At 40.9% G+C, this 15,266-nt stretch overlaps 1 protein-coding gene across 2 annotated transcripts in view; it reads left to right on the forward strand.

Annotated features, from left to right (window-relative positions):
* The first annotated feature begins 1,781 nt into the window (after positions 1–1,781).
* Positions 1,782–15,266, forward strand: part of LOC137345057 (clathrin heavy chain 1) — a 92,318-nt gene continuing 78,833 nt past the window's right edge. The window contains exons 1-2 of one of the 2 annotated variants that reach the window (XM_068008479.1): positions 1,782–1,896; positions 2,050–2,210. In XM_068008479.1, the coding sequence (XP_067864580.1) occupies positions 2,169–2,210 (42 nt within the window). In that variant the 5' untranslated portion in view covers positions 1,782–1,896; positions 2,050–2,168. The remainder of the gene's footprint in view (positions 1,897–2,049; positions 2,211–15,266) is intronic. The other variant, XM_068008480.1, reaches the window with a different exon arrangement.

The following is a 15,266-nucleotide window of genomic DNA, read 5'->3' on the forward strand; positions in this document are numbered from 1 at the left end:
TCTGCCTCCACAATATCACCTGTCTCCGCCCCGCCTCAGCCCATCTGCTGCTGAAACCCTCATCCGTGCTTTTGTTATCTCCGGCCTCAAACTATTCTAATGCTCTTCTGGCTGGCCTCCCATCTTCCACCCTCCATAAACTTAAGCTCATCCAAAGCTCTGCTGCCCGTATCCTAACTCACACCAAGCCACATTTACATTGGCTCCCAATCCACCAATGCCTCGATTTTAAAATTCTCATCCTTGTGTTCACATCTTTCCAAGGCCTCATCCTTCCCTATCTCTGTAACCTCCTCCAGCCCTACAACCCACTGAGAACCCTGCCTTCTTCCAACTCTGGCCTTTTGTGCATTCCTCCGCTCCACAATTGGCAGTCGTGCCTTCAGCCATCTAGGCCCTAAGCTCTGGAATTTTCTCAGTAAACCTCTCCACTTCTAAGGCACTCCTTAAGACCTACCTTTTTGACTAAGTTTTTGGTCAATTATCCTAATGTCTCTTTCTTTGGCTCGGTGTCAATTTCTGTCTGAATTTGCTTCTGTGAAGCGCCTTGGGATGTTATACTATGTTAAAGGCACCATTTAAATGCAATTTCTTGTTGTTTTCAGCTTTGAAAGTGGTTGAGAGATGACCTCATACAAGCATACTAGATAGTAAATGGTATAGCAATGATAAATCCAGAACACTACTACAGGTTAAACAGTGACAGATAAGTGTGGGGACACAGGTTCCAACTAGTAACAGGCAAACTTAAAGAGTGATCAACACATGGAATAGATTATTATATGGTAGGGTATTTTCTGGAAAAAATATGGAATTATTTAAAAAGCAGCTCGGTGCAGCGATGAGTACCGAGGGGAATGCTGCATTGTTGGAGGTGTCATGAGAGGTTAAACTGAGGCCTTGTGTGCTCTCTTCGGTGGATGTAAAAAATCCCATGGCACTATTTGAAGAGCATGGGAGTTCTGCCCAGTGTCCTCACCAATATTTATCACTCAACCAACATCACTAAAAAAAAAATTATCTGGTCATTTATCTCATTGCTGTTTGTGGGACCTTGCTGTGCGCAAATTAGCTGCCGTGTTTCCTACATTACAACGGTGACTACACTTCAAAAGTACTTAATTGGCTGTAAAGCGCTTTGGGGTGTCCTGAGGTTGTGAAGGGCGCTATATAAATGCAGCTGCTTTCTTTAAAAGATTATAGAGGAGTAGAAGATAAATGTTGTAAACTAGAAGGCAAATATACAAAACCATAAACCTATTTAATTTGTTTGTAATAAGCAACATATAAAAGTTCTGTTGAACACACTTATTTAATTACTGGAATAAATGGTAAATATGTAGGCCCTGCTAAGAAAGGACATAACAACCTTCCAACAATCCCCCTGGAGCAGCAGCGTCAGCTTTTCAATGAATGAAGCCAGGAGGAGGAGGGAAAAAAAACCCGGAAGCCCCGGCGGAAATGACGTCACATCATGTGCCAATGATGTGGCAAAAACCTCACATGAACCTACGCGGAATAAAATAGTCCCTTTCGTTTCTATCCTTTCCCCCCCCCCCCCTCCTCCTAAAAGCAAAAAAAAAAGAATCCGAACCAAGCCAAAACCAATCGCTTTATTAAGAACTTAATTTGACGGGGCTGGTGGTGGGGGAAATCATTCATTTTTAAAGTAACTTCCAATCCTTTCCATTCCTTATCACACCACCATTTCCCTTCCTTCCTTGACGCCTCTGGCGGCGCATCACCGGCGCGGCGGGCGCGCTGGCTGGTGTGTAGCGCTCCGCTTGCGGCTGTTTCCGGTTTTCCGCCATTGCGGGGCTTCGCTGCGGCTAATTTTTTTTGACGGTTTATAAGGAGACGGAGGACGAGCGAAAGGCAGCGCTGCTGAAGGGACAGGTGAGGGTGGGCGGCAAGCGGGGGGTGGAAAATACCCGGCTTGGTCACCGGCTATTCATCGAAACCGACTTCTGTCATCGAGGTGTAGAATATATATTTTTCCTGCTGTGAGGAAAAAAAAATGAATGTAATTTTTTTTTCTTCTTCTTCCAGTTCCACACCCGCCCTCCTCCTCCTCGTCTCCTTTCAGTTCTTCACCGAGCTGCCGCCCTTGCATTTTCTTCCAAGAACCGACCCGGCCTGGTCGCCCCTCCGCCGTCGTCGTCGTCGACATGGCTCAGATTCTGCCCATCCGCTTCCAGGAGCATTTACAGGTGTGTGTGTGTGTGTGTGTGTATATAATTTTTTTTTTGAAGAAAAAAGGATTTGAGCCTTGCCCGAAGCTGGTGAAGGCGACCCGGACCCAGCCCCGGCCTTAGCCACCACCCAGCCCCGGTCCCAACCCCCCCCCCCCCCGGCCTAGCTGTCGCCCAGCCCTGGGCAAATGTCATCCACACCCACACAGCCCCTGTCACCAGTATAACGCTTGGCTATAATCGCTTCTCTGCCTAATGTCAATTGTTAATCCGGATTTGTGTTATCCTTTTCTAAAATATTTTAATTTTTTAAAAACATTTTTTTGTGTATTTGCGGGCAGGTTCAACCTTGACTGGCACCGTCCACAGTGACACCCGTATGAGGAAATATATTGAAACTACCCACATGTGTTTTTTAATTTAAACTCAGGCTGATCTTATTTTATTTCCCCCGATAATGTGTATATGATTCTTCACCTTCCTGGGGGACGAGGAAATGCTGACCTTACCATAAGAGGAGTTTACCAGTGGAGCTAGGTTATGTAGTGAGCATTTTTGCTAAATATTGGTGTCCATTTAGTTCCCACCCATTGAAATATTTTGCAGCTTGACGCAAAAGGAGGCTAGTATCGTTTCGAAACCGAAATATTTCCCAACAAACTTAAGTTACTTGCATACTTTAATCTGAAGTCCACCTTTAAATTCCTGTTACTGAATTGTAAATTGGTTAATGGGTTGTGGCGATTTTATGATCCAACTGACATTCCCTTGTGTTAATCTGCTAATGCCATTTATTGGAATGAAATTACTGCTTTTGATTACTGTGGTGGGATTTTTTTGAGACTCTGCAACATACTGTTTAAAGATTGGGGTAAAGTAATAATGCAGTTCTGTATCTTTTTAAAAAAAAAACTGGCCTTAAATTTAACCTGAGAGAAATTGAGCTGAAGTTTTAAAAATGAAATTGGTGGACCTTAATGTTTGAAGAGTTTCTAGTTTTAATGTTTGCTTATCTGATAAATCTTTAATGGGTAGGCACTGTTACAATCTTAAAATAAAAACATGTCTGTATGGATCTCCTTTTAGTTCTTAAACCATTTCAAACCATGAATCATTAAGTTTTCATTAAAATTGTATGCTGTTTCATGTAGTTGCATATTGTTGAATTAGCAATATCTTGGTCTTAACATGTCTTGACTATTGCAAATAGATGCTAGTTGGAGGCATTTCTTTGAAGTGTTCTCTTTAAAAACCAGCTGGTGTATAATTGCTTATCTTTCATTACCTGATTGTAAATTAACCTGTAGGTTAGTTATAAACTTAAATAGGAACTCTATGGACAATTTGGTATTACTTGGTCTGGTGCTACAGGAGTTTGTAGTGTGACAACTTGTCTTGTGGCACTACCTTTTTTGTAATGGCATGATCTAGTTATATTATGCATGCCATAAAACAATGACTTGAAATTAGGTTTATTGTGATGTGAAATTCTCTATTGCCTGTTAGCCCCAAAAACTAAACTCTGGGCCTCAGAGTGGAAGTGTTTGCCTGTCTTTCTTGACCCAGTGGAAGAGAACTGTAAATCTGTAATGAAACACTCCAGAATTCTGGAGTGTACATTCAAGTATACAGTCAAAAGTTGACTTTCCTTCTCCCTGGAGATGCTGACAGACCAGCTGTATATTTCCAACATTTTCTGTTGATTCTAAACTGTGGGCCTGCATTTTTGTGAATGGGTAGCCAAAGATTTAAACTGTCACTTGGGATTCCATAGATCTATTGAGCTGTGGTAATGCTAATAGTTCTGCTTCAATTGCAAACTCATAATTCATTGTCATTGGACTGCCCCTTTTTAATGTCATGGTGACTACTTTTAAAGACTGCAATGACATTTTAGAGCAAGGTTCAACCTTAGTGAAAAACACAAATTCTGATTTGACTTGTTGCTCTGGTATGTAATGTCATTTGAAAGGACTTTCAGCAAAGGGTCAAACCCAGGGCTACTGCTGAGAACGTTTAGTACTCCAGAGGGGCAGTGATTGCCTGGAGGTCCCCACTCTTGTTTACTATGACTCTTGTGACAGTCTATTAAATTAAAAATCACTTTTTGAAAATGAGCTTAAAAAAACTGCTGGCTTATTGTAAGCTCTTCAGATGTTATGCAACTTTTCATGAGGTGCAAAAGGATGTTGACTTTTTGGGGGAAGAGGGAGAAGATTGATTAGACTTGTATGCAACTGTTTAATAGATGACATTAACAGTAGATGCTGGGACATGTGTACTCTACATTGACTCTCCTGTATGATGGTTGGTGCAGTATTGATCAACCATTACTGCATACAGTAAATGATAGCATATTTAGTGTGCAAGTACATCTAGGGCAGAATGTTACTTCATAGCATTTTTTCCATTCTAACTACAAAAAAATGGAAATTTGAAACTAAATCCTTGGGTTCTTGAGCTCAAATTGTATAGACATGGCATTAGGTTGGGATGTTTTAAACCTGTGCATTTTATTACCACACTTGGTAATTAGCCACTGTTTCCTGGCTGAAGATGGACAGCCATTATTACAGGCAGCTTGTATTCCAATTTCCATTGTAGGCTCAAGATTGATGTGGCTGCAGGTTATACACCACCACCCCTTTCCACAGTACAACACTCATTGCCCCCAACTTAAACTATTAAGAAAAAGTAGTCTGTATAAGTTCATACAAGTCTTTGTTCTGTTCCTAATGTATGGTTGTTAAACTTTATGGGGGAGGGCTGACTCCCTAGAAATGTTGACCTCCCTGGAGAAGTAAGAAAACAACTACCTGAAGGAAAACTATATTGCAGAAAATGTTTTAATATACAGCAACAAACATGACCAAGTTGTCAATTGGAAAAATTAAGTCTAGTAACAATCCCCTCATGAATCCTAGTATGAGAACCTACATACTATACTATATCAGACCAGAATCAATTTACTGCCCTCTGGCAGTGTTGGAGTGCAACCAAGCTGTGCTGCCTTGGAGTTTTTGAATTGCAGTATGTAACTAATTAATTATGCTGATCATACACAAATTTTAAACATGAGTAGCCTTCTGTACTGTAGTCAACAATAAAGTACTTCAGATTGGGGCTTAGCAAAAACTCTGTAGGAAATGAAGACTGGGCTTTGTCCATAGATGCTCTTCTAGCTGGAACTACCAGGTAAAGAGAATGCTCTGTTGATCGATAAACACTCACATTAAGGAAATGCAACCCAAAGTAATGAAGCAAACCACAGTTGTAGGTAGGTGACCTTGGTTCTGCCTGTTCAAATCCTTGTTAGTAAAGTAAATTGCTGACCCACTTCACAAAGCACAGATCAGTATCTGTTGTTTGCTTATACATTATAAAGCTGCTCCCAAATTTTAGATTGGAATTTTTTAGTTGCTACTTGATTAGTAGTTTAATTAAAAGGGTGCATGTGTTAATTTTGATCTTGACAATCTTTTTATAATAGAGAGTACTCTCCAATGCAAAGAGCAGTAGTCCTGATGTGGCCCTGACTGTTGACTTGAGCTTGTTCAGTCACATTGTAGCTTGTTGAATCCTGTTGGACCCACTGTTCTTTCGGGTATTTACCTGAACTCCATGGTTGGATGTCATTGTACTGTAGCAAACTATTCTAACTGAAAATTAAATTGTAACCATTTGAACTATCTTATGCATGTGTGGGTGGAGGTAGGAATGTTTGCATGAGTAATTTCTGGAATTGAGTTGTTACTTTTATCTTTGAACAAGACTCAGATTTTTAATGTTTAAATGGCCAATTTTTCAGCTGTCCCTGTTAGGACTTTATAAAGTCCTGTAGTAATATTGTTTGGTAGCATATACAAGATGAATGCATGAGTAAATTGGAAAAAGTTGTACCCCCAGTTTTTTTCCCTTTTGCATTTTACCCTTAAGCTGCACTCCCTTTGCATCTTTAAATAATGTGTATGACTGGCCATTGACTCGGCCACCAAAAAAATCCCCTCCTTCCTAAGGTCATATTCTCCTAGAGTCCAAGGGACATTTTAAACTCCTTTCACCCCTCTCGTCCAGTATCCCTAGCAGAAAGGGATGTTCTAGAATATGTTGACAACCAATTCTATGGCTTGTTCAAATCCCTTCTGCCACTCAGCATTGAGACTGACTAGTAGTGTTCCTCCTGTGTCACCTCTATTGACTCTTCCACCATCATGATTCCATTTCTGCCTGTCCAGCACATATATGCAGTCACCACCAGTGTATTCCAAGGTTTCATCCTAGGCCCCTTTCTATTCCTTTATATTTGACACCTTGTGAAATATCTCAGCATAAACTTTCATGTGTATGTAGATGCCTAGTTTACCTCAACAGGCTTGGTTCAGTAACTGTTGCTGTGCTGTTAGACTGACCAGCATCAAGCTGGGGATGGGCTGCAATATTTTGCAGCTAACCGTGTGCAAAATCAAACCCACTGTTTTGCCCTGCCAAAAAATTGTCATGCCACCCCCTCTGATGCTTGCACAACTTCAATCTATGGAGTTTCCATCACCATGACTGCTGACTTTCACCTGGAAATATTGTATCTCCACTGCTCTATGGACATGTAGACTCCTCCATGTCTGCCAATTTGACACATTTTCCAATGTACTCCTTACGGGGCTCCTGAGCTCAACCCAACATGAACTCAAAACTCATCCAGAACTCTACCTGTGTAGTATCTGAATCCTTACTGACCTTGCTTTGATTTCCTTCATTGTGCTGCTCTTCCTCCCCCCCCACCCACCCCCCCAAACCCACCCTGGGAATCGGCTTCTAAATCCATACCTTCAAATCCCCCATAGCCTTGTCCCTCCCTTTGGAACTCTCTGCATAGATGAATGCATTATATACTCCTCCCTCTACTCTACCATGTATTCTCTCATTTCTTCCTTCCTCCCTCCCCTCCTTCCCCCCCCCCCCCCCCCCCACCCCTTGCTCTACCATTAGCAGTCTTGACTGCATGTGAACTGTTTGAATCTTCAGCTTACGAATCTCTTCTCTGTCTTCAAAAACCTTCTTTAAAACTTAACCTGAGTTATTTTGATCACCTCACCCTGGTTCTTTCTTCCTGGCCTAGGTCTGTTTCTGTATTGTGAAGTATCTTTGATCTTTTGCTACATTAAAGATACTTATAAATGGAAGTTGTGTTGTTGCTGCAAAACAGTCAGTCCTGCTCTGGCTGACAGTTTGCTGTGCAGGACCAGATGCGATTCCTGTTTTTCCCCTTTCCCTCCCATCTTCTATCTGCTTCTTAAATTGGCTGTTTAATTGCTTCACCACTTTATTTAATATATATTTTGTGTAGGGATGAAGAACGATGGTTCTTGTTTACAATCCATTAAACTGTTGCAAGGTATTTAGGAGTGCTTTATATTTTCTAATATAATTGGATACTAGATGACCATGTAAGGGTTTGAGTGCCTGGTCACCTAGATTGGCTTGCTGCAGGCAATCTACACAACCCTACACTTGTTATCCTATTTTTCTTCACCTCTGGTTGATGTGACTCTCTGAATGTTGGGTTTTCTTTAATTCAAATTTGTACTACATGTTTAGTGCTGCAGACTTGTGGTGCCCTGGGTTTGATACTTAAAGAATAATTGTAACATTTATATTTAACTCTTGAACAGTCTTTACCAAATACTGTAGGCTTAGTGATGCTACAAACTTCTTTGGAGAGGAACCTCTTGAGTGAGAGTTTCTTCACATGCATGTAGCCAGTGGTCTGCATGTACCTGCACCAACCATCACCTCAAATTGGACTGTTGGAAATGAGTAAGCTTCCATGTTGAATTTATTTAGGATGGGTAACTAATTAAATTGATTTAAATCCTACAGAAGCTTAAAATGTAGCCATTCTATTTGAAAAGCACATGGAATGGTTAGTTACATTTGCAAACTCCTTTTCGAACATGCAACTTTCAACTACCTTTTTATCCAGCCTCAGTTGTTGTTGAATTGTAGTTATGTTACCCCCAAACGTATTCTTGACAAACATTATACTTTTGTAGTCAGTATAATTTGGACCCAGAAAACCGGCTTCTTGTCAAACCCACCCACTGGTACAGAAGAAACAGACTTTTAAATTACTCTAGACTTCCTGTGTTGTACTTGCAAAATACAAGTACAGCATTAATGTTTCCAACTGTACCCTGTTTTAATTCCTTATTGGCCATAGTATTTACTGACTAGCTTTTTATTTTGGCACTGTGCTGTAGTAGCATTAGTCTGAAGTTATAGCTGGTTTCCTTGGCAGCTGATAGTTTTAGAAATCAAACCATGGCTCTTCTAGAATTTAGAATAAACAGTTTCCTTTTGTGGAGGGAAAAGGCACATCAGTACTGGTTTTAAACACCTGCAGATAGGATAATTTTGAGGAGCAGCTGCCTGCATACAGATTGATTTGAATCTCATGGTTTTCAGCTCCTTTTGTATAGTATTGGTGCATGTGTTGGGATTAACTTTATCGCCCACCTTTTTGCTTTGGGAGCAGTTGGGGTGAATGATTTTTAATTTGGCTTGAATGGCTTAAGATACTCTGCACACTTTAATGCATCTGTGCTCTTGGCATAGAACGCCATAGAACAGATAATAGCTGCATAGGGTTGTCGTATGAGAAGAATGGATGTATAGTCTTGTTTAGAAGAATGAGGGGTGATCTCAATGAAACATAAGATTTGGAGGGCTTGATAGGGTAGAGGCTGTTTCCCCAGCCTGGAGTCCAGAACTAGGGGGCATAGTCTCAAGATAAGGGGTTGACCATTTAAGACTGAGATGAGTAATTTCTTTCAGGGTTGTGAATCTTTGGAACTCTACCCTACAGGGTAGGGTGCCCTTTCAGCATATTCAAGGCTGAGATTGATAGATTTTTGGATTCTAGGGGACTCGAGGGATATGGGGATCAGGTGGGACAGTGGAGTTGTGGTCAAAGATCAGCAGTGATATTGAATGGTGGGGCCATATGGCCTACTCCTATTTCTCATGAGTACTAACCTGGGCATTTGCCCAAGTTCAAATTTCTGTCTGAAGGGGCAGTAACTCTCTAAGCTTTTTTTTCATAGCTTAAATGGAGCTTTGCACTGGAAATGTTTAGTACTGGAGCACTTAATTTTTGGAAGTTATAGAATAAGATATGGCATGAAATTGGCATCTCCCTCATTTGGATTACCTCACATTAAATGTGTCTAAATCATTGACTTTTGGGGTGTTTGGAAATACATAGCCTCATGTTCACATAATTGCCACTGAATAAAGCTGACAAATGAATAAGAGCATATTCTTGTCTGTAGTTGAGTTCTGCTCTAGCATTCCTTGGCTTAAATAGGCTTTTAAAATAGCACCCTCAAAATGGCTTCTGCAATTGCATGCAGAGTGGCTTCTATTTTTTGCTTTTTGCTCCTACAGAAAATGTATTAAGAAAAAGTTTGATTAGTAAGATCCATCCACTTAGATATGTGTTCAGTACATGCCCAAGTGCTTGAAATAGTTACCTGGCTATTAATAGCTAACATAATCCAGATAGCCCTGATATCCACCAGTTAACCAAAAGTATCTATTGGCATGTTTGTGTGTTTTGAGACTTTTTTTTACTTGAACAAAAGTAGTCAGCAAGGTGAGACTGTAGTGCTTGATTGTAAGAATCCAACATTTGATGCACCAATTCTGATTTTGACCTACCCCCAACTGAAGCAAGATGTAGCTCTAAGCAGTATCTATTTCCAGGACTAACTGGCATTGGATGTCTATTCTCCTCTCGAAACATTTGGCTTTTTGTCCACTTTTTAGGAAGTTCTTCAGTCAAGGGAACTGGACTAGTTTATTTAACCTGTCACAAATTGCTGTTTAGACTGACATGTTGCTGTAAATGACAATAGACTGGTTTGATACTTTGGCTACAAAAGTGTAGTGTCTAGTATGACTTAGCTGTGCTGAGGGGACACTAATGTAAATCCTGAAATCATAAAGTAGGTCTATTTGCACAAAGCATGCTGTCCCAGATTATATCGTGCACAATTGGAAGCTTGCCAAAGGAGCTTTTTTTTGCATTTGGTCTACAGTAGTGAGATCCTTGAAGAGCTGTATTGGTCAATGTTAATTAAGTTTGCTCAAGTTGAGTTCATTGACTTCACATTGTAATTGGGGGCTTGATTGGTTATTGATGGGAGTCTATAGATTGCTATTAGAAATGTTAAAATTTGGCTTCACATTGAGTAATGTACTAAATCATCAATTGGGCCCACTTAAGGGTAGTGCCTCAGTTTACTTAGTTGAGGCTTATAGGCCATGTACCTAGTTAGAGCCTTGGGAATCACTGATTAGCTTGATTATGTCTGTACATGATCTTTCTGGGAGGACCACTCAATTATTAGAATGGAAACCCCTTTTTTCCTCTCCATCCTATATGGGGATTAACAGCAGCACTGATGCTATCACCCTGGCAGAGATCAACTGAGTAACATAAGTGCACAAACTGTTTGCCATTGTAAAATCTAACTTTGCCACAGCTATATAAAATTCTACCAATGATCTTTGGCAAAATGGGACTTGGAGCCCTTGATTTAAGTACAGTGACTTTGCTTGGACAACAGTTGAGACTGTCAAGGTCATTTGTTTGTTTCACCCACTTCCCATGGGACAAAGGCTAATGAGTTACTCTTTAAACAGTGCTATCAGTTGTATTCAAAGATGAAATAACTGTGGCTGTCTAATCATGAACTGTTTCCATATACACTTGTGTTCATGGGCCTCAAGCTTTACTCCAATATTTGTTTAATGTTAAATTCTACAAATTGTTTCATTAATGTAACGAATACCAGTTTAATGTTAAGTTGGAAGTAATATGTTAGTGAAAAGCAGAAGATTAAAAATCTCCAACTTATTCCCTAGATATGAATTTGGGAACATCTCTTGTGGGAGTTTCAGCACTTAGATTTGTGCCAATAAGAGTTTCAAATGCTAGACATTAAAAGCACTGAAGGGTGTGAAACCTGCCAGGTCTACTTTGCTTCAGTAAGTTGTTTTGGCTGAGTTACTGAAGTGATACTACAGATGTCAATGACATTGAATAGCTTATCAACATAATACAATTGCATTAAGTAATTTTAAGTTTGTGTTGTGTACAGAATTTCCCAGTTAACAGGGTGATGTAGAAGACTTGAAATGAGACCAAATGATAGTGCTGGCATAAGAGTTTAAGACATTTAGACAGTTTAAGACTTGGAAATATATCACTATTCCTTCATTGTCACAGGATCAAAATCCTGGAACTCCCTACCTAACAGCACTGTGGGAGAACCTTCACCACACGGACTGCAGCAGTTCAAGAAGGCTGCTTACCTCCACCTTCTCAAAGGCAATTAGGGATGGGCAATAAATGCTGGCCTTGCCAGTGACTCCTGCATCCCATGAATGAATAAAAAAAAAACTTTGCTTTTGGCTGAAATTATAAATATCCTTGTCCTGTGTTCAAACATGATCACCTGTTGGATACCCATGTTTTCCATGACATTTTCTTATTGACACTGACCTGCTTGATGGACAGTAACTTTCCTTGTAATGTAAACAATGGTGAGGGGGAACTGCTGGCCTTGTGTACTGGCTCTTCACAAACTTGATGTTTAATTCATCCAGACCATCCTTTAAGATATCTACAAAGTGAAGAAAAATCCCTCAGTACAGTGAGGATGTTAGCTTTATCCCTTTACTTCAAGCTGCCTCCGTGATCATCTCAAGTGTTGTGGTAATGTTTTTAAAGTTAGTTGCAAAGTTTTTAATGTGGTTTGGGTGACTGGGTTCTTGTGTTGTAGCCTCTTGACTGCCAGTTTGTGCTTTTGATGTGGAGATGCCGGTGATGGACTGGGGTTGACAATTGTAAACAATTTTACAACACCAAGTTATAGTCCAGCAATTTTATTTGAAATTCACAAGCTTTCGGAGGCTTCCTCCTTCCTCAGTGAATGTTGTGGAAATGAAATCCTCAATGAAATCGCATTTATAAATCACAGAACAATGCTTGGTGATTACAGACAGTTTTTTCAACTGCCCATTGCCAAGGCAATCAGTGTGCAGACAGACAGGTGTTACCTACAAGGTCTCCGAATATACAAATCACCAAAAAAAAAAATAGAGGTAGAAACATAGAAAAGACAGTAACTGACCCATTATATTAAAAACAGATAACATTTGTTCGCTGGTGGGGTAACGTGTAGCGTGACATGAACCCAAGATCCCGGTTGAGGCCGTCCTCATGGGTGCGGAACTTGGCTATCAATTTCTGCTCGACAATTTTGCGTTGTCGTGTGTCTCGAAGGCCGCCTTGGAGTACGCTTACCCGAAGGTCGGTGGCTGAATGTCCTTGACTGCTGAAGTGTTCCCTGACTGGGAGAGAACCCTCCTGTCTGGCGATTGTTGCGCGGTGTCCGTTCATCCGTTGTCGCAGCGTCTGCATGGTCTCGCCAATGTACCATGCTCTGGGGCATCCTTTCCTGCAACGTATGAGGTAGACAACGTTGGCCGAGTCACAGGAGTATGAACCATGCACCTGGTGGGTGGTGTCCTCGTGTGATGGTGGTATCTGTGCTGATGATCTGGCATGTCTTGCAGAGGTTACTGTGGCAGGGTTGTGTGGTGTCGTGGACGCTGTTCTCCTGAAAGCTGGGTAATTTGCTGCGAACGATGGTCTGTTTGAGGTTGGGTGTCTGTTTAAAGGCGAGTAGTGGAGGTGTGGGGATGGCCATAGCGAGGTGTTCGCCGTCATTGATGACATGTTGAAGGCTGCGGAGAACATGGCGTAGTTTCTCCGCTCCGGGGAAGTACTGGACGACAAAGCGTACTCTGTTAGTTGCGTCCCGTGTTAGTCTCCTGAGGAGGTCTATGCGGTTTTTTTTTGCTGTGGCCCGTCGGAACTGTCGATCAATGAGGCGAGCGTCATATCCCGTTCTTACTAGGGCGTCTTTTAGCGTCTGTAGGTGTCCATCGCGTTCCTCCTCGTCTGAGCAGACCCTGTGTATTCGCAGGGCCTGTCCATAGGGGATGGCCTCTATGACGTGGTTAGGGTGGAAGCTGGAAAAGTGGAGCATCGTGATGTTGTCCGTGGGCTTGCGGTAGAGTGAGGTGCTGAGGTGCCCGTCTTTGATTTCCACAACATTCACCTGAGGAAGGAGGAAGCCTCCGAAAGCTTGTGAATTTAAAATAAAATTGCTGGACTATAACTTGGTGTTGTAAAATTGTTTACAGTTTGTACTTTAGCATACTGTAGGTCAGTAAAACTGACCCAATCTAAGTCTTGGAAGTGAATTTGGCAGAATCCTGTTGCTTTGCATCTTGCTTAAAATATTCCAATTTTTGCATCTGTTACCATTTTTGTCATCCACAAAACTTTATTCCAACAGTACGAGAGTGACTCCTTTTTAACTTGCTGTCATCTGAATGCTTGTGCAGGACTATTGAAGTTTTTTTTGTGGATCACTGGGGTTTGCACGTTGTTTAAATCAATGTTCCCAGTAACTGTTGTCTTTAGTTAAGAGCAGATCTGGATTCTGATTTAGGATTTGTCCACCACTGAAGCAATAAACTGCTTCCTAAACATCCAGGTCAACAAAATTCAAATAAGATGCCAAATATTGGCATCAAAAGGACTGAGTTACCTTGGCTTTGTGGCTGGATTGCCAGTGATTGAAGATGTCTTGGGCTGTAGTTTAGACACCCTTGCTAGATTAATAGCTTCTCAAATTTACATGAGGGGTTTAGGCTAGAATGCAGTCTAATATGGTGCAGGTTAGTGCACTGGATTTATGTTCTCTTGATTACTGGTTGCATCCCATTCAGCCTGTTCTCAACAAGTGATGTTGAGGTGAGTCACAGATCTGTTTTTAGTTTTCAAGGAAGTTGAGCTTCTCTCAAAGACTGTGGTGTGACCTTATCAAAACCTTTTTTATGGTAGAATGTAAATTGGTATTAACCTACTGGTGGCTGGTCTTCACACCTGATATTTGGGGTGCCATTGGCTGCAAGAGACTTGTGTATTGGAAACTGGTGGCGCTATCATCCCTTGAAGCAATATAAAGGTGGTATAAATTGCCTATGGTGTATTTACAGCAGCTTTTTGAAGAACATTTTGTTCTTGGGGCCTTTGTGTTTCATCTGATCTGTAATGACTATACTGAACTATTAAATTTTTTCCACTGAGATGCAATGAAAGATATTGATGGGATGTAATTTGCTGGATACAAGTCAGCTCAGCTGTTTCAGTAAGGATATGTTCGTAGTCAGTTGGAGGTCAAATGCTCCCAGTTATTATAGATGAATTACATTCTACATTTGAAGCTGGTTTGTTTGTACAAATAACATTTTCAGTGCATCTGAAGCACTGTTTGTTTATCGTTTGGTCTGAAATTCTGCCTTTTTAACTGCTGGTCGTCTTGATTTGTTTAATACAGCCTTACTCATGGGTCTGGGAAACTGACTAGTTCAGTCCATGATGGGATTTTGGTAAAATTCTGTTGCACTGCAGTTTGAGTTTCAAATTCCAATTTTTGCCTTAACTTCCTAAATATTATACTGATGCTGTTCTGCAGTTTGGTGATCTTACAACGTGGTTAAAGAGCAGGCAAAAAGTATAGTAGACCTGTGTTCTCCCCTTGAAGGATGTTGTGTGGGTTATCGCTACTTTTAACATCCTATTGTATAGGTTTTGCTGTCGGTCCCCCTGTTGTGTAAATGAAGGGAGTAAAAATGCAACTCTGAATTGCCAGAATTCTTAAATGCAAGTAGCTTAACTGCCAAGGCTTTAGGTCAAACCACATCTCCAAAAAGCCTATTGCCTTAATTCTTGTCTGTTTCATAGTGTCATTGCTCACCTTTTCTCAACTGAGCATGTTGACCATTTGTATAAGTTTCCATACAGAGGGAAACTTTGGTCATTATGGGCAGAGATGTGTTTGGGCAGAGGGATCAATAGATAAAACATCAAAGGAGATTTGGGCGTGTTGTACTTGTGCATGTACTGCTCCCAAAATGCCACAATCTTTTAGGCCG

The sequence above is a fragment of the Heptranchias perlo genome, chromosome 28 (genome assembly GCF_035084215.1).
Source record: "Heptranchias perlo isolate sHepPer1 chromosome 28, sHepPer1.hap1, whole genome shotgun sequence".
NCBI lineage: Eukaryota > Metazoa > Chordata > Chondrichthyes > Hexanchiformes > Hexanchidae > Heptranchias > Heptranchias perlo.